The sequence below is a fragment of the Anopheles coustani genome, chromosome 2 (assembly GCF_943734705.1).
Source record: "Anopheles coustani chromosome 2, idAnoCousDA_361_x.2, whole genome shotgun sequence".
NCBI classification, from domain to species: domain Eukaryota; kingdom Metazoa; phylum Arthropoda; class Insecta; order Diptera; family Culicidae; genus Anopheles; species Anopheles coustani.
In genome coordinates, this window is record NC_071289.1 from 52,454,075 (window position 1) to 52,480,478 (window position 26,404).

The 26,404-nt window shown below is 41.2% G+C and overlaps 1 protein-coding gene across 2 annotated transcripts; it reads right to left on the bottom strand.

Annotated features, from left to right (window-relative positions):
• Positions 1-4,770: 4,770 nt before the first annotated feature.
• LOC131264299 (protein wech) lies at positions 4,771-24,453 on the bottom strand. 2 transcript variants are annotated; one of them, XM_058266584.1, is made up of 6 exons: positions 24,310-24,453; positions 22,654-23,641; positions 10,546-10,765; positions 7,037-9,215; positions 6,755-6,907; positions 4,771-6,658 (listed from the first exon to the last, which is right to left on the bottom strand). In XM_058266584.1, exons 3-6 carry the CDS (start codon positions 10,746-10,748, stop codon positions 6,488-6,490), a joined length of 2,706 nt encoding a protein of 901 aa, XP_058122567.1. In that variant the 5' UTR covers positions 10,749-10,765; positions 22,654-23,641; positions 24,310-24,453; the 3' UTR covers positions 4,771-6,487. The 2 variants fall into 2 exon arrangements, with proteins under 2 accessions (XP_058122567.1, XP_058122566.1); XM_058266583.1 differs by having other exon boundaries at positions 22,654-24,453.
• Between the last annotated feature and the right edge of the window lie 1,951 nt (positions 24,454-26,404).

Genomic DNA, 26,404 nt, shown 5'->3' on the forward strand with positions numbered 1-26,404 from the left:
GCTTCGTATGTAATATTACTTCTTCCGTAACGACACTGCACGTTTCATGAGAGTGTTGTTCCGCCTAGACAAGAATTTTGAACTGTGCGAAATATAGTTGTGAGTGTATGTGCCAGCGATTGTGATTGGTTTTGATGTTGCTTATGATTATGCTTAAAATGGGTACTAATTCATGATGCAACACAAATCGGCTATGATGCAATAGTGGTGATACTTAGAGACTATTTACCAGTTTTCTCTTTGTTGTTTGTTGTTTTGCCCCGTTGTACGGAGATTAGTGTTTGCGGTTGCTTTGCTGCTCTTGTGTGTATAGTTATTAAATTGGCGTTTTTATTTTTTTACTTATGTTTGTTCTTTTTTTAAATAGTGTGTCATCTTTGTATGTCATACTTTGATTTGACATAATCTATTTTCATTTGTTTTGTCTTGCTTTGTTTTATTACTCTTGTATATATGTCAGTCGTTGGTAACCACTCATTTTCATATATGTTTTTAAATGTGTTTCCATTTCTGTAGCTTCTACAATTATAGCTAACTTAATGTTTATCCGTCACAAAAGCGATTAATTTTCTAACCGTATTTTAATAGATTTCCTTTCCCCATTCGAATCGCTCGCTGTAAAAATGTTGTACTTTTTTGTTCGGGCTTTTAATTTAACCACTTTGTTGTATTGTTTTTTTTTTTTTGTATATTTTGTTTCTCGGCTGTTTTACGATGCTATGCAAAGCAAACGCTTTTGGAAAATATGCTCGTCTTCTAAGACTTCGACACATTTTCAAACCGATTTATTAATTTTTATTTAACTTGCTTGTTTTACTGGAACAAATTCCTCACCTTCCATGAAGTAAAAGAGTTGTGAATTTATTAAGTTTGTTCTTCTTTACAATCTTGTGGCTTGATATATAATTTTACCTTGCCAATGCTTTTCATGTAAATAAACTTTGTTCACACAAGAACTCTAAAAAAATATTCTAATTCCACTCGCATTTTAGCAATTTCATTATCTAATTAATTATTCTTTCATTCGACTATGCTTCACTTACCACATCGATTATTAGCTAATTTTAACGAACACATTCGTATCTTTTGACTCATGTTGGGCTGTTCTTGAGAGCGCCCGCGATATCTGATCGTTGCTCATATATAAGTATAAATGATTTTTTATAGTAGTAGTTAAAAAAGCATGTTTTACACTAATCACTTTGAATGAAAGAAATATAGCTTTATGAATACATTATGTTCTTGCAGCGACCAGCGATAGGGAATTTTGTAAAAATAACATCTTCTGTAAGTTATAGATCAAAAGCTGAAAGCATTATGCTTAGTTTTTTGTCCGTTTTTCTGCTAGGAACTTACTGATAAGTCCAGTCACCGATTTAAGAGTAGACATTAAAAGACATTATTTATTGCTGTAGAAAGTCTATCTGTATCAGTACGTTGTGCTGTGGGCAAAGAATGAAAAGTATTAAGATGTATAAACTTAATGGTGATCTTCATAGAGACAGTCGTTGTTTTTCGATTTTTATGTCATTCATTGGTTCAATTTCGTTTAACGTTCTATGTAAAATAAGTCTGCGATATAAGTCTTTGGAGTATCTTTTTGATGATAAATAAAATGGATAGTGTTCTGCGATGAATAATGAAAATGACTCTTGATACACTAGTAAAAACATACCTTGATTTTATGGCTACCTCTATGGATATGGAAGAAGACAATATCTTCCTATGTTGCTCTCTTGTGCTTCACAACTTATTGTGCAATTTGCCCAAAGTCAAGCATCAGTAAAGAATCGTTTTCTTCGATTTTCGGGTATAGAAAAGTTTGCTTCATTTTTATAAAGTCTACCTTAAGCAAGGCAAGTACAAATCAATTAGTCGAACAATAGCAATTAATAAAGCAATACCATCCCACAAGTGTATGATTTTGTTCAGTCTTACTTGTTTCGATCAGTCAACTAACTTGCTCTATATACGTCGTTTTCCAGTAATAAATTGAATGTAATTGCTCACTGTATCTGATTGTGTGATTCCACGATGGTTATGACTGTACGTGTCTCTTTTCATTTAATTTTTATTCTGCTGCTTTTTGTTAATTCTAAACGTTATTTCAAGTTATACTTCATAGATACTGATCAAAATACGAAGGATCGCAAGTAAGTCTCTGATAGAACTGCTTTCGGGTGTATGGGGATGGAAAGCTTGTGATGTGTATGGTTGAAAAATTTCGACATTTCGTACTTAAATACACCATCTTTGTGGCGGCTAGTGTGGTTTATCGTATGTGAATATAAAATTTCTTCAATAGAAGAAGATTAGCCTCATGGGCATAAGTTTGTTTTCACTCCCCGATTATGAATGTTAACTTTATATTTCTTAAAAAATTTGCATATTTTCATGTCGATTCTACGAGTTTATCCTTTTCCACTTTCGCTCTAAAATATTCGTAAAATTTGGAAATACCATTAAGACTACATGCTCACGACCACACGTTATTACAGCTAAACTTGCTTTCTTCCCTCTGCTCTGATGCTTACGGGGTTGGAATTGGAGATTATGAAGGATTGAAGACAATTCTCTCCATGTTAACACCGCTTTAAATTACATTGAGCCTCCTTCACTGTATTACTCTAAGTAGAATCTGTGACATATCTAGTAAATTTATCATTCTTCTTCAGGCTTCTTAGTTTACAAGTTCATCAAATGATTTCTTTGCCTTTGCCTAATGGAGATCTCAGCCTCATCAGTCACACACAAATTCAGCTCACAAAAATTGGGGTTTCCTTCGTTTCTTGGGAAATTTAGCGGAGCAACTATCTTTGCAGTTGCTAGCAATATATCTGCCGTTTCACTAGTCTTTTTTATAGTTTTGTTTAGCGTACATAAGATATACCCTATATCTTTTTTATGATTTATTTATCTTATCGCATTTTTCGATTCTTACTATTTATGGCCACTTTTGCTAGTAATTTGATTGGTGCTTTTAGCGCAACCCTATCTCCTTCCATCCGTGATGTATTATATTTGTTCTTGGGCCTCCGGATTCCTTGAAGCACCAAAGATCGAATGTGGTCAAACGCGGTTGATGTTATCAAGTTTTAGTATGTTTCTTATCAGTGTCTGTGTCGAGAAAAGTATAGCGATTTTGTTTTTTTTTTTCATTTAAATTCTACAGATATCTTGCATATTGGATGCTTGTATATTTTTCGCAGATTGTATATTTCACTCGGGCGTGTGGTACACGGGATGCACTGCCTCCCTTGATCGGTGTCAATATTTAATTGTTTTTAATGTGGCACAAGCTCGAAGTGCAAGTATTATCCACAGTTTCCGTATTTTCCTCGTCACATTTGCTGTTCGCTTTTGCTTGTCTGAATTACTAATCTAACATTATTTTCTTTTCTGGTTCCGATTATTTTCAGGACAATCACGTTGGCTACCTCTTTTAAGGTCAGTACTTTCAGTAGCTTTCGCCTTTCATTTCCGCGCATACCTGGCCCGGGGTTGGTTTTACTGTCTGCTCTACTTGGTTTCGCTTACAAAATCACATCTGTCCCAATGAAGGCAGTTTTAAATTGCCAGCATTCAGTACTAATCATTATTATTATTATTACCTTGGATTCTCTTCAGATTCCGATGCATGCGTTCAAAAATTCAATGCTTTTTTAAGCCTTCCTATGGTTTGAATGCCTCTTCGAACTCTGCGTGTTTAAATTCTCTAAGCTAAATTTTCTAGAAAACATTGTTTTCTTTCGTTGGATTTGTACCATTCTAATCGCAACCATACTTTTTTACGAAATAGAAAAACTGGAATTTTTTTTATACAATCGTAGCTTATTTCATTTGTTGCTTGAGTGTTTAAACTCAGTTTTTTGGATGTGTGTACGTGTGTTTTTTTCTATATCTTATAAATATAATTTCCGCTAGGTCAGCGTTAAATAAAGAATACGTAAGCATTACTTTTACCTCACATTATAAGTTTTGCGAAAATTTGAACATTCATTCTGGTAGTATCTTCTTGTTCCGCTTCTTGCTTTTCACAAGCGGAAGAATATTATAGTTACAGTAATTGCTATCCAGCATCATCCATTGCTTCTCGGTTTACCTTAAGAGATTCAAGAGAATCGAACGAATCGATTTCACTTTTACATGAAGCTAGAATCAATGACGCTTCTGGCTCTAGTAATAAGTTTGGTTTGGCATCAAAAAAATATGATGCATGCATTCAGTATTTCCTTTGATTTTGTTCGGGTGTTATGTTCTTCAGTCATTAGGAGGGGATATTTTAAAATAATCAGTAAGTAAACACTACTTCTAATCGATCCACTAAAGTCGGTAGGATAGACACACTATTCAACATTTGTTTGTCGATGCCAAATACAAACAATTCCTTTGAGCCACTAATATATACGCATAATATTCATGCTTTTGAATGCCATTTCACTACCGCTTTTCGTCGGCCACTGATGGAACATCAGGCTATATGTTGGTTGTTTTTTGACTGGGACATGTTTGCACATGAAACTTAACATCTATTTTTGCCGCTAGTGATGACAAAACGTAAAGTAAATCGCTTTGAAAATTATCTCGAATACGTTATTTGCTAATGAAGAGCTATTGTTAACACGTGTATTTCCACCAACCTATAGGTAAACAAATTTGGCTACACGTAAACAGTACGGGTTTTTAGAAACTACATTTAAGAGTACGTATTTTGTTACGTAGTTTTCCTTTGACACGGAAAAGATATAAAAAGGTACAGACAGAGAATACTATGGGAAACAATTAAAATGCCTCTATTAAACTCAGGTGTAAAACGACGATCGTATTATTCTGGGCACACAAGCCTTACCATATTCCTAATTAAATACAATCGTTTGATAGGCTACATAAAAATGCTACGAGCATAAAACATCCGGTTACTCAGTCTCCTGGTTCAAAACCATATATATCTCCGATAAAGCGAAACAAATTGTGATGATGACTTTGCTTTGAAACAAAACCTAAATCTTGGGTGCTGTAGTTAATTCAACATGATGGAGTGAAACATAAACAACCTCGTCAATTATACTACACATTAAAACGAAACAAAGAGGTCTAGGAATCGTGGAAACGTGGTCTCTAATTTTACAAATTACACTATACTGAATACTTTTGCCTTCTTCGAATCAAATATTGCGTCATGATATACAATCCATACAACACTGTCATATGCTAGCATGGACCTTTGCGGATGTTTTCTCCGTTTGTGTCTCGGTTTGCATTGATGCATCAATTAGCTATAAAATTTTACTTTATATTTGTTTAAATCATCATGCTCTAACTTTCTTTATGTTGCTAGTTTTTCCTTCTTTTTTCATGGTCAGTCTTGTTGAATAAGTTGTAGTGTACATCTTTGTGTTCCTCTTTCGCATTAGCATAGCTAAGATCCTCGCGTTTACAGGCTAAATCTTGCTAAGATTGTTTTTATACGGGTTTCGAACATTTTGCTCGCTCCAAGAACGCCTAATGCCAGAGTAAGTGGCCAAACTACTCTCATTGAAATCATCTGCCAGCTCAAAATTGTCACTAGCTCAAACACAACCTCATCCGAACATCCGTCTGCTCGGTGGGAGAAAAAAGTAATAGTCAGCTTACATTGCAAAACAGTAAAACAAAATCATTAAAACTGCACTTTCCTCTGGTACGCATAAACCGTGCCTTCAGCTAAGAAAGTTCCCTATCCCACAATGTGGTGGCAAACTTAATATATGCGTAAGGTTATTTCTAAAAATTGTACTATATTTACGATGCATCATCGGGCCCCTCTCGCTACATTTGACCACGTCTTATGTTTACTTTACTTTCGTTCTCTTTCTTTGTCTCTTTAGATTTGATCCATTTGCTACAACTGAAGAAAACTTATAAAAGACGCGTCGTGATCGATAAAAACGGTTTATCCTCCTTCTTCTTTCTTGCTTCTCTATTTTTCTCGCGACGAATAGATCGCTTGTTCTACTTTTTGCCTTCTGCTGTTTGTCTTCGATTTTTGTCTAATTTTTCTTGTACTTTAGAGTGACTGATTTAAATTCTTTGTAAGCTTCTGGTTCCCTTTGTTTCATTTATTTTTTTTTCGGTTCGTTTGGCTAAAGCCGGACAAAGTGTTGTATAATTTTCTAATTTTCTCTTCCTTCGCAAAAAAGGCGAGAGGTTAAAAACAATTTACAATCATAATAAGAAGACAAACAAGCACACATACACACACAAACATACATTTAGAGGTAGTAGCGTTGCGTTACAAAATAATGCTTTATAAATAAACGTTGCGTTAAATTTTCTACTATTTAAAAAAAAATCGAACCTTCTTCTTTTGCTAGCACCCATTCTACGCAAATTGCTATGAACTTGGCGTCACATAAAATAGATCAAGATAATAATTTTGGCAGTTTGATTCGTTACATGTTCGCGCTCGGGCCCATATGTTAGTGTCTTGTGAGGTGTGTGGCGCTGTTTAATAGATTTGCACGAACGTTTTCTGCGGACTGCACTGATCTCGTGCGTCCGGAGATGTTTCCACCATCACGACGAGTCGCCCGTCTGGTAGAAGGGCAACATCGCTCGGCCGATCTTTCTCGTCAATGCCGACCGACAGCAACCCGTTCGATGAGGGACGGATTTCGACCTGGAATTGGATGAAAAGTCAGTCATCCATTGTGGTTCGTGTATCGTATTCCGTGGTTCTTGCTTATACACACGGCTTGCAATTAAATATACTTACCGCCCAGAGGAACTCTAATTGGGGAGTGAATATGAGCACACGCTGGTTTTTCGAATCGGCAACGATTACGCGTCCGTCGTCGTCGCAGCAAATGCCGGACGGTCGGCTGAACTCATGTATCGCTGATCCTTCGTGGCCTTTGGCGGCAAGTACCTAGTGTGATAAAGAGACATTCACTTTATTAATGGATAATTTGATAGATTTTTCACATTGTGCAAACAATCTGTATAGCAAACTGGAACAATTTTATTGTACAATTATTGTGAATCCCAATAAAAGTACCTTAGAGAGTGTTGAATCGATTAGCAGCAACCGATGATTCTCAAAGTCCGAGATGATAATATCACCCTGCGGTGTGAAACATGCCCCACGCGGCGTCGTCAGGCCCTTCAGATAGCGGCTATGGTTAACACCGTCGAAGCTGTAGCGTGAGATGAACAGACCGTCCGGGCTGAACAACTGGATCCGGTGATTGCGCGAGTCCGTGACCAGAATTTCACCTTTCGTGTTAACGGCGACGTCCCACGGGTACTGGAACTGACCGCACTCCTTGCCATAGCTACCGAACTTGTGCAGGAACGTGCCGGTAGCCGTGAATACCTGCACCCGATGGTTGTCCTTGTCGACGACGATGATGCGTCCCTGGCCGTCGGTGCAGATGCCGGCCGGAAGATCGAACTGCCCGTTCGCCGTACCTTTGGAGCCGAATTTCAGCTTGAACGCACCGTCGGGGTAGAAGATCTGGACGCGATTGTTGCGTCGATCGGCTACGAGAATATGGCCGTCTTTGTCGACGGTAATGCCCCAGGGGCGAGATACCTGCCCGTCCTCATGGCCATCGAAACCAAACGTAAGGCTGGGACCGATCGCCGGCTTGGTCGAAACGTGGCTACTACAACCTGGGATGCATTGACCCAGGATGGGCGCACCTGGGACGGGCCCGAGCCCAAACGATGTTGGTGACGATCCGAGCGCCACACACATGGACGATGATCCGGATGGACCACCACTTTTACCGCCCATTGAATCCCAGCTCGACGAACCGATACGCTGGGCCGGTGTCGTACTGCGCACGATCGGTCGGCGGGTAAGAATGTTTCCGCTCGCTCCAGAGCAACCACCTGGGCCACCGTTGGAAGAACCCATCCCGCCACTACCACCACCACAGTTCGAGCCAGTTAGGCTTACGCTTCCCGACCCATTCGACGACACCGAATTGCTGCGCTGTCCAACAAGCATCACGTCACCTTGCATGCGTATCTCCTGCAGTAACTCAAAGTTGGGCGCTACGAACGTAATAAACTCCTCCTTCGGTTGCAGATTTTTGTACATGGCGGCAAACTTTTCCATCTGGCTCTCACCGGTCGTCAACGTTTGCGCGATCTCCATACTGCTCATCACTGGCACCAGATCGAGTGCCTTGGTCATCATATCTGCGGTCTGCGAGAGTCCGGCTAGGGCCGCCCGGAGGCCCGCCATCTGGTCCGACAGCGAGGTGAGCTTCTGCTGGCGAAACTTATCCACGCGCTCGAGCAGCGTCCGCTCGCGGTCTTCAGCGGCCAGAATGAAATGGCGCATGGCTTTGCGAATGCGGGCCGACGCTTCGATTGCGTCCCGTTCCACCGCCTGCGAGTACGTGACGGCCCGGTCGATGCTAGCCTTGATGTACTTGGTGCCTAGCTTGCCACTCTCCAATATCGACATGATCTTCTCCGGCGCACCGTGCGACACGTTCGCCACCGGAATACAGGAGTGGTCTTTGTGATCCCACAGTGTGCACTCTTGGCAAACCACCTTCTTGCAGGACTCGCAGAGATAGCGCAGCACCTCCCCGTGTACGTCGCAGTGTGGCTCGGAAAGGACACCACCGACACTTCCACCACCACCACCACCACCACCACCGCCACCACAAACACCTCCTACACTAGCACCACTGTTGCCAGCAATGCCGTTGCCCACTAGGCAGGAGGCAGCCGAGCCGATCGGTGAGATCGTGTTGATCGGGATCACGAGGTGTTCCTTCGTGAACGCATTCTTCCCGTGCAGGAGCGTACAGTCCTCACACAGGACGTCGTTACAGTCGAGACAGCGGCTCGAAGCGTGCGTATCGCACCGACCACAGATGGCACCGACCGACGACGGGCAGTGGCTACCGTTGGAGGAGGATGAGTTTGTCTGTGGGGACGTGCTCGGCGTCATCATGTGTTGAGACGTCGCCCCCGTTCCTATTGCACCGTAGATGTCGCTTGCACCCAGCATTCCTCCTCCGCTCATGCCCGCATTCGAACCGTTCGAGCCATTCGAAAACCCGATTATGCCGATACCGGACCCAACTGCTCCCGGAACACTTCCGCCACCGCCACCGGTTGAGCTGCCCGAGCCGATTGCACCCAATACGTTGGAATAGAGTATGTCCTCCGTAATACTGATGCTGTCACGATCTAGCGAATTGTTGTGATTGCTGGCGGGAAATATGAGAAAAGAGAATATTCAAGTTAGTAACATGACTGAGGTGAGTTACGTTCAAGTAGATATTATAAAACCTAAAGGAAATACTTTTTTTCAACAATGTACATATTTTCACCAATGAACAACAAAACAATAGCCTTTGTTACGAAAAGATACTAGAACATGTACCTAATTTTGCACCGTGCACATTTAAAACATGAACAAAGGATAGGCGTTCCATTTTCAAATTGTCAAATAACATCCAGATTACGCTTGCTCAGAAAACCAATAAGCATAACTCACGATAACACAAGCAATCAAGCTTCGTTTACCGTTATCTTCAGAGAACAAAACAGAAGAACTGAGCATAATAGTGTAAGGGTTCTCAAATCATCTCTACATTACGCTTTGTTAGATGTGTATGAAGAGGATTCAAACCACATAAATAGTTGTTTTGACCATCAAAATCAACACACACATATTATTGCATGTTTATGGAAAATATGTTGATTATACTGTAGTGTATGAGTTGTATTTTTCAGAGACAGTTTTTACAAACTACCTTGAATTAAGTAGATTCCTGCACATTAGAGAGAAGTTCATTCCCACAGATTCTCTTCGAGCCAGGACTATGTGGTTAACTGACTTAGAATCTACGGACTAAATTATTACTTTGAAGATTCACTATCTTCTTTTTGCCGACTTAAATAAAAAAAAAACAATAAATAACCAAGACAAGAACATACCTTGTTGCTAACTGAAATGAATGATTAATCAAATGATATAAAAGGATCTGATTACGCATAGCGTACAATTTGCCTTTAATTTTTAGTAGGTTTTGTTGTATGCAATAGATGATTTAAAGCACCATTATGGTTGAAATTAATTTTTAACATTACACGCCCACTCATGAGACGTTTTCAATCGATGAAAAGTATGATTTACGTTGAGTACAACGATTAGATTATTTCAATACATTTACAATGTACTTTAGTCAAATCTATGATAGAATCACAATTCAAAGGAGCGTGGCATCAAAAGGAGCCATGGTCGAAAGAGGAAAATATTTGATGAAACGCTAACAATCAACAAAACCAATATTCGTTATTACCTTGTTTGTACCGTATTGAAACCGGAGTTATTGAGTTTTCGAAATTTAAACGAGAGAACGAAAAAAAACAGACTTAGTTGTCGCTGCAGCACTTTGCTCATTATCATTGCAAACATGGCTCGTCACAAACCTTCATCATAAATGTTAACAGAGTAGCAAATACACAGAACAGAGTAGGGAAATCGATTCATTGTCAAGATAGGAGGGCTTTCCCGGGGATCTTGATACCTACCTTTGCGGAACCATAACCGGTCCGGAGCTCGTTTTGTGCGGTGGTGCATCCCAACACGGCAATGTGGTAAACAGGCTCGAGAGGAGTCGCCGGTCGTTCGAATTGAAGTCTCCGGATCCATCGGGGCCACCGTTGGGGCCACCCCCGTTGTTCGGCTGGGTCGTTATCTGCATCGAGGAAGCACCATTGGATAGCAGTGCCATAATCGTTGTTCGTTATTCTATAAAAAAGAGGAAGAAAAAACGTGTGTAAATCTATGAACGAATCGGATATACGTGCATTACACCATAAATGAAAAAAGGACGCATATTTTGATGGGAGGAATTATTTTTCAGTTGTATGAAATGCAAAATATTGGTGGCCTTTATGGCAGAAGATATGCCTGGGAGGCATTTTAATTCTCTCGCTCTCAACAACGAGATGTCATGTGTTGGTTACTGGAAACAAGGTTTTCCTGTTGGGCGAATTAATTGAAGGGACCAATGAACTTTCCAAGCTCTTTCTCATTCCAAGCAATTGGGTTTTGTTATGCTCGTTTTGTCGAAACAAATAGGCTAAAGAACACGACAGCAATAAAGAAAAATTGTAAAAACTTATGCAGGAAGAGTATAATTAATGAAGCAATATGTGCAATTTTAACATATTATAATCAAGATTTCTTAAAAAAAACTTGAAACAGCTCACAGTAAAGAAATGAAGATCTTTGAGATCTTCCGGATATCGATCCTTCGATACACAAAGAAAAGCGTTCAAACGGTTTCAAATTTCCCCGGTCGAGCCAAATGTCCCAGGGATGCTGGGAACAGGATATGAAGTCATTCAAAGCAAACTAGTCCCCATTAAATATCGTCTTGCAGTGCAGCGGTATTGGTTGATTTCTATTATGTGTTTACTTTGCTCTCGTGTCAGCGTAAACAGGAAATTGTTGTGAACTAAAGAAATGTAACATGTGTTTTAGAAAAAGATCCAAAGTTGCGCAAAAATGAATCATACAATCAATGATGGTAGATGATCGGGCCAAGCGATTTGTACGTTTTCTTTTCTTATGTACGAAAACCTAGAAACTATTCGCTTATGGTGACATTCGCGAAAAGAGCATTATGAAAATGATAAGAAACGACGAGCAGCATTTCGCTCGAGGGCTAAATAAAGGACGAAGGCAAGAAAGCTTCGCTTGTAACGGAAATAGCATTTTACCAAAACTGTATAGACGAGACGTATGGACTGTTAAGCCAGATATCGGTTTCGGTTTGTTTAAAGATTTCTTGGAACTGCATTTCCCAGGACTGCATTGTGCACTGGTACTGCATACGCCGGTAAGTCCTATCTTTTTTTCAGTTAAAAATAAAATACAAAAAAGGACCCATTCTGGACGGGGATATGTTTCTTGTTTCTAACAAACATGTCTTCGTCCTTGAAGGAACAGCAGATGGGAAAAAAGATCAAAAACGATCCTTCTTTCTGTGCCGCCTTTCGTTCGTATCCTGCCAGAAGAACGGCCAACTTTTTCTCGGACGATCGACCACCGGGACGGCAGCCAACGGTGAAGAAACATGCATAAGATATTGAAGAAAACTGCATAAAATGTGTGTCGACAACGCAACGAATGCACAAGCAGCCCGACGGTGGAAGGTTGTGAGTTGCAAAAGGCAGTCCCGTCGCGCCCTTTTCTTCTTCGCGCCACCAACGGTCTCCCCTTGCACCTCGAAGATCCGGCAACAACCCAAAGGACCGGACCGAACCCACCACGGGACACTCGATGCCCCACCGACGTTGAGACGCTTCCCCTTGAGGCCCTCGTCTCGGGCAGCAGAAATGGCGTTCAACAGCATTCGGCAGAAAAGAAGAGTAAAAACTCGGTCCCTTTTATTATGACCTTTTAGGTTCCAACCTTGTCTACCAATCCTTCATTCCTGGTGTTCCTTTTAATATTTTTTCCGGCAGCCCGAAAACGTTCCCAGCTCGAACGCAGCGTTCTGATGAACATAAAATCATTAAAATGCCGCGCTCCGCTACGCTTCGGAGTTTTGCGAAGCACAGCCAAAGCGTACCGAGGGCCAGCAAGGCAAAGCCGGCGAAAAGCGAGAAAAAGCAATAGAAAAGAGATTTCACAATAACCGGAAAGGTTGCTTCTACCGTGACCTTAAATTTGTTGCACAGTCACAGCTTAAAACTCTCTTCACCCAAACTCCGACCGTCCTGCAGAACCGAGGCTGCTGGTAGCGAAGAATGCAGAATGCAAAATAATATGGCCTGCATGGGAGCAGGATTTTATTAACTTGCTTTGAACCTTTTTTGACGAGAAGCAAATTTCGAAGGATGCGAGCATACGGGGTCATGCCTATGTTTCTCGGTAGAGATGAGGAAAAACAAAAGCGACTCAAACTGTGATGCGTATCAAATTGCTACAGGTAGATATGCAGCACCCGCATGTTGTAAAAACACTCAAGAAAGAGGCAATAATAATAATAATAATAAAATTTCAAGCCCATCTACGGTTTAGAGTATTCGTAAGTTGTAAGGCTTTTTAAAACCATGTACTATTAATAGCAAAGCTCAAGGTCTGCATAAGGCCTGCAGGACATCACCTACCGACTCCTGAATACACTTTCATCTAAAACTGCTAAAACAACTAAATTGTAAATATATAAATAACTAACCATTTGAAATAGATTGAAAATCCGTCGAACATTAGTATTTCTAAGCGTTAGAATTACCTGCATTCACCAAGTTTCTTTTATAAAATATCACACATACGCTTTGCTGTATACTATACAGTACACTTTATCACCATCGAAACGATGTTCAACGATACAAATTTAATTTAATTTAATTTAATATAAAAATTTTAAAGTGTAAATTGTATATTAACATCATCAGTACATTAGATAAGGTGATAGTTCAATCGGTACATTAGATAAGTATAATAAGTTTTGATCGCTAGTCCGCGAAAGGGGAAAGGAAGTGAGCATGAAAAAGGCAGCTGACAGAACAGAAGATGCGGCAGCAGAACGATGTTTTGATGAAAGGTGTTAAAACTTCTAATTGAGGAAAGTTTGAATTACTATAAACACATATACGCATACAAAACATGATTGTATGATTTACACAAATTTGTCTAAGGTTTTACTAAATATTAAAAAAAAAAGTTTTTTTTTCCATAAAACACAGAAGTTTGTCTATTTCTAGAGTAATTTTTTAACATATTTTCGTTGTTACGGCTGATGGTAACAGGCACTACGATAGTTTCATTTCCTGCGGGTTTTGTACCTGCCGTTTCTTCGGACCCTACTATACCTACCGGGTATAGTTTTGGGAATCTACATGAAAAACTTGAACATACTTTCATCTTATGGTACGTCGAATAGAATATCGAATAGCTGATGCTATCCAGGATTTATGAGTTTTCTTTAATTCGGTGTGGATTTCACTTCTCTCCGCCCGCATCACAGTCTGTGCTTATCCAACTATTTGTGTGGGCTGGGTTTAGGTCATTAAGAGCAATAACAGCCATACCTCTAACATTATTCTGTGTTTTTCTTTGATCCTTTCGTAATCTTCATTTTTCTTCAAATGTTTTTTTTTTATTTCATGTTTGGTTTCAATAGAAACATTTACGCAATACTTCATGATATGGACGCATCGATTGTTCTGAGCTAAAGAACAATTAAGTAATAATAAAAAAATTAAAGTAGTTAATAATAAAAAAAAAATAATGAACTTCAACAGATATTTTAAACACAATAATACTTTACTTGCAAAATTCTTCTTTGATAACGGAAGCTCTGATGCCGACGCTCAAATATTCTCACATGTACCGGAAAAGTACAGTTTGTTGCATGCACGTACAATTGCTTTGATTGGTTGCGAACGAACACCCTTGTTTATTATACGGTCATAAATTAATGTAAAATTGACCTTTGAACTGCCTTCTTCTCCATGGTGTTGCGACTATCACGAGTTTTCCTCAAACGTCTTCGGGGTATGGGTTGCAGCATACGATAGGGGGAACAAATCCACACTACTAATCATCCAACCCAACGTTGATCAAAAGCAACAACGTTTTCTGTTGCATTTCGAGCTGCAATGCAAGATGCATATGGTGACCCGTGGTTGTTGTGAGCTGCACCAGTTGCTTTTTCTTTACGTGCTCTTTACGATGCGTTTACGCTTTCACTCTCTCCCATGTACAAAATAGTGCCAGTCCGGAAGAAAATGTGCGAAATTGCACGGCGGGAAATTGCAACCAGCAAGGGCTGGATAATCAACCCGAGATATGATAGAAACGAAAATTCGTTCGAGAAAAGGTGAGCGCAAGTTGTCGGCAAAAAATGTTTTGCTTCGCGTTCTAATTTTTTATCAGTGAAAGTTGATCGTTCTACCATTTATTTGCCTGCAATATCCAAAAGTTAACCCGATTTGATTTAATTGGTTAAAAATTATCGATCACTAGCTCCAACCAAAGCTAACAGTTTACACAACAGGGTGCTTTTGTTGTTAAAGTAATGTTAAACTGATCATTTTTCAATTCTGCTTAGAAGTTGTTTATTATTAGTGGTAATTGATCACTGAGCTATTTTCTACTGGCATAAAAAAAATTAACATATTATTTTATTTTAGATATTTGAATTGATAAATTTGCAGAGCTATAGAGTAAATTAAATTAAAAATTAATGTTTATTAACGTTTAAAAACCATGAAAATTTCTATAACCTGTTTATATTAAAATTTAAAGAACAACTTTTCACTAATAGTTTGGCGACAAACTATAAAAGATGGTTCGAAGGACATTTATCGAACGCACAGAAAATGGGTAAATAAAAAACGACAGGAAACCGACTCGCACACACACTCCCGTCGATGCATCCGCAGAGATACAACAGGATACGGAAAAAAACCTCAAAACAAGAAGCGCTACAAGCCAGTCATAACAAACGCTGCCTGGAGGATCCATCAGAGCGCAGCTAAAGATGAAGCAACGTAGGAACAACATCACAAGAAAGCATGAGGATAGAATGGGAAAACAAAACAGGGACAAAGAAGAAAAGGAGTAAAAGAAAACATGATAAAATCGAAAAACGGGCTTCATCCGTCGTCAGGCAGGCAAAGTGCAGAATGCAAAGAAGAAAGGCACGCAGAAGAGAAAAACAAGCGGATGATAGAGAAAAAAAAAATACCCGTACGGATGGGCAGAAATGGAATGCAGAAAGGAAACCCGAAATTGTTGAGGTAGTCCCGAGAGCAGCGAACAGCGAAAAAACTGACTGACGCTTGCAGTAACCGCGAGGTCTGCACATCACCACCACCAGCACCTCCGTCTTCACATACTCTTCTCGCCCACATGGCTCTTTCGGTGTGCGTGACAGATAGTCGCTTCGTATCCCTTTGTGAACCTTTGCCGATCGAGTGGTAAAAACAGCCACAAATGACCTCCCGTTGAGTAGACCCATTCAATCTCGTTCGTACGGATGGAAGTCAAACTGATCTGTTTATCCCGCGCTAGTTGCAATATGCGGACGCGGGTTCGGTTTGGTTCAATCAAGGCTCCAAGCAACTGGAGGAATTACGTTGCAGAAGCTTCCTAAAAGAGGACAATAAAACGCGATCAGATGCAACATGACGGACTGCGATCGTCAAAGAACGTCTCCGACGAGACAGCGCATTAAGTGTCATATAGTGCCTGAACAGTGAAATACATTCGTTGCCACCTATCTTTGCCCCTAACCCACCCATGATTGAACTAACGCATCAACTTCTGTCTCTAGTTCATCAGGTTTGTCTCTAATTCATCAGTTTTTATTTCGGCTTTATCTGATTTTATCTCCTGATTTCAATTTTGTCCCTATCTAAAAATGGTATTATTTGGAATGAATGAATGTAAATATGAAGATTATTATTTGCGCTAAAAATTATTTTATAAAGCTGCAGACGAAAAGGGAATAAGGTTAAATTACAAACACATTTATAGTTTGTCATTGACCAAAATTTACATAATATACGGCAGCAATTATAAACAAACAAACAGGCCATGAAATAATTTTATATCGCCAAATTTGACGCTTCTGTGCGAGATTGGAAATGCGTAAATAAAAATGTACTCCAAAAATGATTAAAAAATTAATGGTAATAGACGCAAGTTTAAAGCATCAATTGATTCATTTTTTATGTTGGTATAGAATAATTATCCAGGAAAACCCCAATTACACTGTTTAATGCTGATTAATGAGAAACAAATTCAGATGCGTTAGGGACAACACCATCTGCTATCGAGATAAAGTTTAGTGGTAATGGCTGTATGTCAATAACACGAGCTGAAAAATAATGGTACAGGAAAAAGATATTCGTGTGATAGAATAACTAGCAAAATAACATCACCTAATGCACCTTCTGTCAGGGTTTTCCACACAACATGAAGACGAAAGTCTATGGAAAAGAGTTGTTGTCGACCCATTTCTAGGTCACGACAGGTTCGGGTTCAATTTGCCATTCCAATGCCCGGATCCATTCCTCTTCTGATCACCCCCGATGGGTGCTCACCATCTCCATTCAGCAAATCGAACCATCTGTCGCACAACCGCTGCAGCTGCCGATGCCGATGCACTTTAGATGGGCCCCAACCGATTCAATTTTCCAATCGTCCGCACCCGGACACCCGACCGGCAGCTGTACGCAAACTAACCAGCCAGCCAGCCAGCCAGACGATGCAGATGCAACCGCATTTCCTTACTCCGTTTTGTTGTTATTTGTATACGGGATTTTCTTTACGCAAAGCAAGCAAAAGACGGTGGTGAATTCGTTTGAACTGTTGCCTTTATGTCTTTCTTCCTCGCTGGCCGTTCTCTTACCAACACACTCTTCTTGCGAGACGAATTTTCTTCTTGCCTCTGCGGTACACGGAACGGAGATAAACGAGCGGATAACGCCGCCAGCAAGTGCATCGCACATTTGCATGACTCTCATGATCTTCAACAACGGCAACATAACGTGGTGGAAACATACAGTCGACATCGCAATTCGCCGTATGATCGGGAAGAGTGATTGGCCATATGTGTGACGCGTTTGCGAAAAAAGCGCATTTTCACTGTTAATCAACAGCCATATTACTTATAGTGGATGGATAGGGCTTTAGATAAACCTTAGGTTAATAACGGAACCGGATGGGATTAAAGGGGGGATGATTTTACCATATTTTGTTGTAGTCACAACGTAATTAGCTATTTTGAAATATTTTTATATATGTCAAGAATTCATTTATAAGCCCAATATCGTAGCAATTAATGAAATTATCCATCCCAAGGATACTCAATGTAGGCGCAACGTTGTAGAGAAGGAAGAGGAATAAGCATTCCCGAATAGCTCTAAGCTTTAACGAACGATACAAGGAAAAAGATCGTCCACAGTACAACAACACCGTCAATGCTGCTGTACCGGGACGTTTAATGACTCAACCGAAGCGAAGATGATGTCCGGGGAAAGAATAGGCTACAAAACATTCGTTCTCGGAAAGAACACGAAAGAAAACACAAAAAAATACAGCAAACTTACACTGCATTCGAATGGAAAATAACTGCAACACACAACGAGACGACATGTAACGTAAACGTAGCTTTTTATGCTGCCTTCCACCAGAGCGAAACCATCTGCTTCTATGAGGTACCTCCTGTTGGTTGATGGAAAGGAGCGGTAGCGTTCTGGCAGTTTCCCTCCAGAAAAGTCGACCTCGGATGGGTTAGGGCTGCAGCAGCGTTTTCCTTTTGCTCCACTCATTCGTGCGCTATGTTTTGTTTAGTTACGCACGCACATTTGGTTCCTTAAACTTGCTTCCTTTAAGTGGCACCTATCGCAGCCTTTTGCTTTTCTTTGACGCTGGCAAACACAAAATGGGAGTATGCAAAAAAAAACTTAAGCTGTTGCCTTACTGCCTAAATAGGTATCCTGGGACTGAATTTCATAAGTTAATGTTTCCTTTTTCTTTCCTTGCCAATTAAATAGTTCTGAGTGGCATGTCTTTGTACTTTCATAAATTAATGCGATAATGCGCTGTAGTACCAAAATCTAGGTTGTTTTCTTCGTAGACTAACCATTCCACGTCCTATTGAAACATAGAATCTTGGTGTTTTGCCTTTTGTTTTCACTATTCCATAATTGGTGTGTTTAACAGCATCTCGATACAAACAAGCCACAATCGATATCTAAGCATTGTGAAAAATAACCGATGTATAGCGTACAAAGTGGTACAAGTTTTTAGGACAAATTTAAGTTTTTTCTTCGGAACATACAGCAACAAATCATACACCACACATACAGGCACAGAGCTAAGCATACCGTCGCATTCCCATTCGCTGCGTTCGTTCTTATCTCCTGCATGACATGATTTCATGCTCTTGGGGGTTTGTTATTATTATGCTGCCCTAAACTTATGACCATCAACATTGAATGAAAAGTTGCAAAGGGGTGCCCGCCCCTGCCATCCATTTTTGGGGTTGTTTTGGTTCTCGGCACCCTTCGACACCGCACGCATGCGTCCTGGCTCTGCCAAGCAGCGCCTATCCCGCAATAGTCGAAACAACACCGGGGCGAAGGCTTTTCCATCGGAAAACTGCCGAAAAATGTACACCACTACCAATACAAAACAAAACAACAAAAAAACACAAAACCCCCAAAAACATGCTAGCGCGACACAACAGCGACGCCGACGGCGGAGTTGATTGAACTTTTCCGCAAGGATTCAAGGATTCATTGACCCCGAACAGTTTGAGTCGTAGAACCGTAGGCTTGCCGTGCCGCACCCTGCTAAAACCACACACCTACCAACCCACCCACCACCCGCAAAGGAAAACCAAACCCAAACAACCGGAAGAAGGAGAAACCAGAAAGCAAAGATGGACTCTCTCGAAATAAAGGATATGAGCATTGGATTTCGGGTGGTAGGGTACAGTTTGTAGCGAAGCAAAGCAATATACGTTGCAGGTTTTCCACCACCCTCCTAACGAGGTCTCCGACGACATGCACGTTAGTTTGTATTTGTAAGTTACGGAAAAGAAGGAGGCAAGCAGGAGAAAGCAGAAGCTGGGAACGAAGTGCTGCAGAAATTTCAATACCAACGGAAGTCGGGAACGTCTTGTCTTTTCTTCGACAGTGGGCCTTGTTCTTTGGCGGCAAACCTTGTGCTTCGTCGGCAATCCTTATTCTGTTGCTACCGAAGGAACAGTCAGCACGGATACATGAGCAGAGAGCGCGCAGTGTTCGGGGAAGGTCCTGAGAATTGGGGTGCATCTTGGGGCTCGTGGTACTGTTGTGTGTGTGTGTGCGTGCAAGAAGACTTCCAACTAAGAAATCCTCCCTCCACACCAACATACACACCCCTGCTGTTCGCCTGTAAAACCAACGCGACTTGTCTCTTTTGCGGAACGGGTCGAGTCCTGGCAAGCCTCCTGGTCCCGCATGTCGGTTTAAGGCAGCATTTGTAGGGATGCGACGCGAGGGCCACAGGTCAATGAACTCTTCGCGTCCGCAAGAAGGGGAAGAAGTGAGAACGCGCAGCGATAGCAGTTGACTGGCGGTTACGTTTTGTTTGATGGTAGAAGAGCATAGGGACAATTTGACATAGTTTAGTAAATCTTATGTCCATAGGCCGTGTTCTGCATTTATTATTGTATGCTCTAGTACAATTTTAACAGCAACTGAACTTCAAAATTATTACCCGTAATATTTAAAGAGATACAACAAGCCATGTTGAAACTGTGCACATCAAACAATAAGTTGAAAGACCACACTATGTTATTTGCGTAAAGCCTACGATAGAGAAGAAAAGTATCGTGTATGTTCAGTCAAGCACTAACAATAATAAAACCATTGCAATTTCTGGAAACATTAAAGCTTCAAACCGTTTACACTGGTTCCATTCTGCATATCAACTCTTAAAGTGAATTTTATTTTCCAATTTTTTTTTATTTCTTGATTTACCCATGCGCTGTAGTTTAGTCAGAACGGCGATCCGGTTGTTCAAAATTTTCACACAGTTTTCGGTTATGTTTGATTTAAACAAGAGGTGGTTATTGGTTGTTGAATGACAAAAAAACAAAATCAATAAAATTTGTTAATATTGCAAATAAAATAAATTTACTTTTTCTTGAATTTGGCTACCAAACCTACAGCTACGGTCCAACAAAATATTATTTTAGCAAGAATTTTGTTTCGGGACTCCTTATTACTTGCTCAATCTTGCTTGTCCTAAAAACCTTTCTCCATTTCATTTGAGATGGTCTCAAAGAGTGCCGTTGAATTCCAGAAAAGTACTGGCTTACGAAAATTTACAAAGCTTGTGTGGAGTTTTTATTGATTTTTGAAAATTTCGGTTTTTTTCAATAAAATATAACTTTTCCAAACATTAACCTGATATCCAACAAAATTTCTTTTGCAACGATGTACAACATGTGTCAAAAAATATTTGATCAAACTTTCAAATTTAACATGAGAAACGCAGGAAATGATTACAGAACACCTCATTTTTTTATGCTACTTTCAAGAACCATATCGCTCACAAATGTGCATTGAAATAAATAATATTCTGAAGATTTCCTTCTTTCGTATGGTAGACAGATTTTTAAAATTGGTTTTATGAAATGTCAAACCAAAAAACCCCGGACTCAGATCTATTCTGCCATGCATTTGGCATGATTCCTCCAGTAAGGCAGGAGTTTCTCGAAAGTGCCGGATGCTGAAAAAGAACCGGAAGCTGCGGGCCAGAAACATCAAATATTGTTTCAATGTTAGAATGTGTTATTGAGCCATTTTTTAATTGTAGTTTATCGTTTTTTCTAAATCGTAAAGCAAAACGAAAGTAAATCGGTGTCTGGGAAGTGCCAGAACAAGAAGTAGAAAACACAAACGAAAAAGTAAACGGAGTATGAAAAAGGTGTATAGAACTGGTTCTATTCAATAACATCATAGTATTTTATTTTAACGTGTTTAATAGCCTTTGTATCGAAGAGAGTTGGTTTTTGTAAGTAACTTTTCAAAAATATTCACACGGACCAGATACAAGCAACTGGCGGGCCCGGAATCTGCCGACCCCTGCAGTAAGGGATACAAAATCTTCATATGGTGTAGAGTATGTGCCACAAAAATGGATTTACCGTCGTAAATTACGACTTACGGAGCCATTGTAAAAATCGCAGCCTTTTTCCTTTCCGTGACAATTCTCTATAGTTTTCCTCCATTCCATAGAGAAATAACATTACAATTGTTCGATGCTGAACTGTGCCGTACGGTCACATCTCAAATCGGGTCATTTCCAGCATGTTAAATAAAGAAAGTGGCACGAAGAATGCCATACGCCATTCGGCAAAGACGACCTTTCTTTCCTTTCCTTTCCCAGACGATTCAATATTTACCGGTGCGGGTGCAGTTTTACACCACACCACTATCATTTGCAATCGCTGGAACAATCGCTTTCCCACAACTTTCACTCCCTCCCCACACCCCCGCGAGGAGCATTGCATTTTTCCAAGCGCCCGCCCAACGCCGAGGTGCGGAGACAACATCCCGATCGACGTCCCTTCTTCGCGTTCCCGTTTGCGGGGCGTACGATTTTCGCAACGCTAGAGGGTCTTTTCGAAAACGCAAATGGCGGATTGGCAGCATCTGTGTGCAATCGGGGAGCGTGAAGGTATGATATGAAGTTTTGATCCGTCTCGGTAGCGCCATTGGACTTTCCAATGCTATCCTAAACGGCATCGACTGCCGGCGTGCGATTTGTTCCATGCACAGAGGTGTTGGTGCAGTGTAGTCTAGGGTGAGACCTACAAAAAAGTCAACAAAATTAGAATTCCCTTTTGTCATTTGGGGGGCCTGACACTTTGTCGCAAAACACTGTAGAGACGGGTAACCGATGATGATGGCGCACATAAATCACGTACAAAAACCGATACCTTGGGCTCGATGGTGGAAAGGTGAAAAATATCCAATCATTCGCAGCCACAAACACACACACGCCCGGCCAGCAAACGACTTACGGCGTAGAGATTAGTGCGTGACCGTCTTTATCCGGTGCTGGGCGCTTCCTTCCATCATACATTCTCCAGCCATTTAATCGCGGGCGCTTACCTTCCTTCCGTTCTCGTCCCCTTTGGTTGGCGAATGGTGGACGCGGGTGTTACCCCCTGCACTGGACCTTTTTTCGTAGCAGTTTGTGTGCGGCAGTCCCCTGTTCTGTGGTATGCGCCGAGGAGAAAAGTGGTATGGCGGAACCCCCCCCGGGGGGAGCTGTGACGATCGTTGGCGCGGTTTCGATCACCGTCTTGTTGGCTCTTCTTCCACTGTGTCCCCCTCGCTCTCCCTTTCTCTTCTTTCGGTCAATTCTGTACTTTCACTTTTGCCAGATTTTACTCCCAATGCAAGCTGCTGTACTTTCGTCGTTGTGTCGGCGGCTTACTCATGCGTCCTGCTCTCATCTGTGTGTTGGCACACCGGCACGCACTTGTTCCTCTTTTTTCTCTTATTTTGTTCTCCCCCTTCCTTGCACGCCTTGTGCGTTGTTGCGCGTTGCTTTCTCTCGTTATCGCGCTCACTCGCGCCCGTGTGTGGTATCCCTTTCGTGCACACACGCTGCGGTCTCACTCCGAAGCGATACTCGTTCCTGCTCACTCGCTTCTTTCTTGTGTGACGCAGTATCGCAACGGCATATACACCAGCGTCGTTCTATTTACTTTAAAAACACACGCAGTACAAAAAGGGACCAACTAAACACACCAAATGTGGACTAACAACAGATTTCACTAGACTTGCTAAACCGTTCCGTCGTTAAGCGGTACTCTCCACACCGTCAAACATGTGGTTTGAACTATTGCTTTTTTTCTTGTTTTCACCGCGTCCCTGCTATTGTGTGCTACACTCGAGTCGTCACGTTCGTCGATCGACTTTGTAATTTTGCCATCTTCCCCGGCAAAAGATCGTTCTGAGGAACTCCTTCGATGCGAACAAACACTTTTCACTCGCGGGAAATCGTTGCCTTCGCTACTCGATTGATTCAAAATGGTCGTCGCCTCTTTACAGCAAAGGCGCTGCCGGAGCGGTGGCAGTGTGTGAAATCCGCCTTTCAGATAAAAAAGGGATGATGAAATGATTTCCCTACCAACACCAGCGAGATAAATAGCGAATAGCGTTAAGGGCAGCACTTGGTGCCGGAATCCCAGCCGCCGCGGCTACTAGTCATAGTTCACCAGAACACGCAGTTTCATTCCTTTTTCAACTGCGCTGCGCTTTGCCTGTCGCCAGGGAAACCGTGCATCACGAACTGCACCCGGAGGGGGAGGAACACCGAAGTCGCATGCACCAACAGTACATCAAAACGGGGCTACAGGGAATATGCACTAGAACGTGCTGTAAAGGCAAACAACAGGCAATCCTTCTTGGCAGACGCTTCTGCTGCTGGAAAATGATGGATAATTGCAGCTTTCCGGTGCGCTTGCTACATTAACTGTAGAATATGTCGTTCAAGTCACAAGCCCCGTCGAGCTGATATATCACGATCGATTTATAACTTATCCGCGGTTATACACTACGCCACGCTACAGCAGCATATATGACCACACGACGGCACTAGCTTTTCACTCTATACGCGATAAAATGCGTTCAACAAAACAGAAAAAGAAAAACATTCACATTGCACGACGACCGATACCGCGGACCCCGTATTTGTATAGCACGGTCGTTGCCCGCGACAAGCGTCGGTTAAAGGAATTGCACCTTCCTCTTACTTACAGCGTATCCTACAGCCAGTATACAGTTTAAGCACACAAAACAAAACAATAGACGCACGAAGAACGCTTCTGTCTCTGCTAATATGCTAGTGTTTTTCCTTCCGGACAGTCTTTTCGGATGCTGCTGCGATCGGGCGGCAGACTGCACTGGTTGAAACGAAAATAAATACTGACGACTTTCGACCTAGTGTTGGTAGAAACGGGACTCGGAAGATTCGAAGATTCGATCCCTAGACGGATTCTAAAGATTCGAATCCCATTTGACGGATTCTAAAGATTCGAATCCCATCTGACAGAATCTAAAGATTTGATTCGATTATGATTCGAATCAGATTGGATTGGTTTGGACACAGTTAATGAATACGGTTATCGAATAGGGGATTTCATGTCCACCATATTGATTATACTCAAGTGTCAAATATTGTTTATAAACAAAGGGAAAACGACGTGCACTGACGACAATTTTCCCTTTTCTGGAGGACCCAGCCTTACTCATCCGGTACCTTGATGAGAACGCCTTTCTCGGACAACTGCGTATCGGCAGCAACTTTCTGCACTTTTCGACGGCAATCAGATAGCACAAACCTGCTTCCGATAAACATGTGCTTCATTCACCTGCTTCACTAGCTTGATCAAAAAGCAAGACAGCGTTTTGTCGTCCACATTGCCTACTGTTCCGTCGACCGTTTCGCACTTTGGAAGACCCTGCAACGTGTTCGCAAACACCTGACCAATAGCAATATGCAACGCGGGATCTTTGGTCATCTTCAGTAGCCTAAGAAACCAAGACAGCATCTTCCGGACGTAGTACTCCCGATCGCCGACGGCCAGATAACCGTGGCAGTGGGCAGCATCCTTGCAAATCTGCCTTCGTGTGCGCTAAAATTACGCAAAATTTTACTTAAAACCGACACAATTACCACAACCGCAACAGCACTCCACACAACACACGGCCGTTCAAAAAATAAACAAAAGTAACGGGACTGTCAAAAATTTCTTTTATTTTTCTATCGACGATTTGTCAAAATGCTCTAGACGATCAGATCAGAGTATTACATTAAAGTTCTTGCACACATTGCCAATGTTGGCGCCAACTTTCACTGCCAATATGCAGATTCTATGGTATCGCCATCTGTCGGAAAAGTTTGCAACCAAAACTTGCTCAACCAAAAAATTTTGGTTGCAATCTCGCCAATGTTGGACAATTCAATATTACCTAGTACAGAAATGGTAAACAAACCAGTATACCAAGCGTAAACAACCATTCGCATTCAAACACAACTGGTGTTGTTTATTTTTAATGTAAAAACGAGTATAGAATGAAATTTAAAACAATGTTGTCGTCGCCAACTTGTCGACAACTTGCGCTGATACTTCACACATGAGCAATGCCAAGGTAAGCTATTCTGACAGAAAAACAGAGGTTGTCAAGTATTGCTTTGGTATTACCTTGGCAGGCATTGCTCAGGTGTGCAAGAGTTTTTAGATCATGGGTTTGGGACTCAATTTGATTCGATTCTGACTTGATCGTAAACTGTTTGAATCGACTCACAATTATTTGAGTCGAATTAGTCACATAACGAGTCGATCTAGAGACAATGTAATTGATTTAAGTTTACTCAAATCGAACGCTGGGTAGAATGTCCAATGGACATAGATTGAGTTTTTGGTGCAATTTGCAAGTTAGCAAGGCTCTAGAAAAATTCCTGGAACCTATTTTTTACAAAGAAATACAGTAGAATGTCCATTATCCGAGTTGTTCTACCCAACCAAACCCATTTCATCAGGACCAGACCATTTTTACCGAATTCTGAATCGGATTCTGGGGATTCGGATTAGGATAAACAATTTCCAGACCGACATTGATTTGTTTGTTTTGTATTTATGATGATGATGCTGATGATGATGATGATGATGATAAGTCCCACCGCTTACCCCTACATAGGTTTGAGAGGGACGAAAGTATCTTACGATATTAAATATAAATCATCAAACGAGAGGGGGCATTGGGGCATTACTCTCCAGAACAATCATATCCAACTCTGCTCCATTCATACAACGGTCGTCATCGATTGCACAAGGAGGTAAATCTTAAA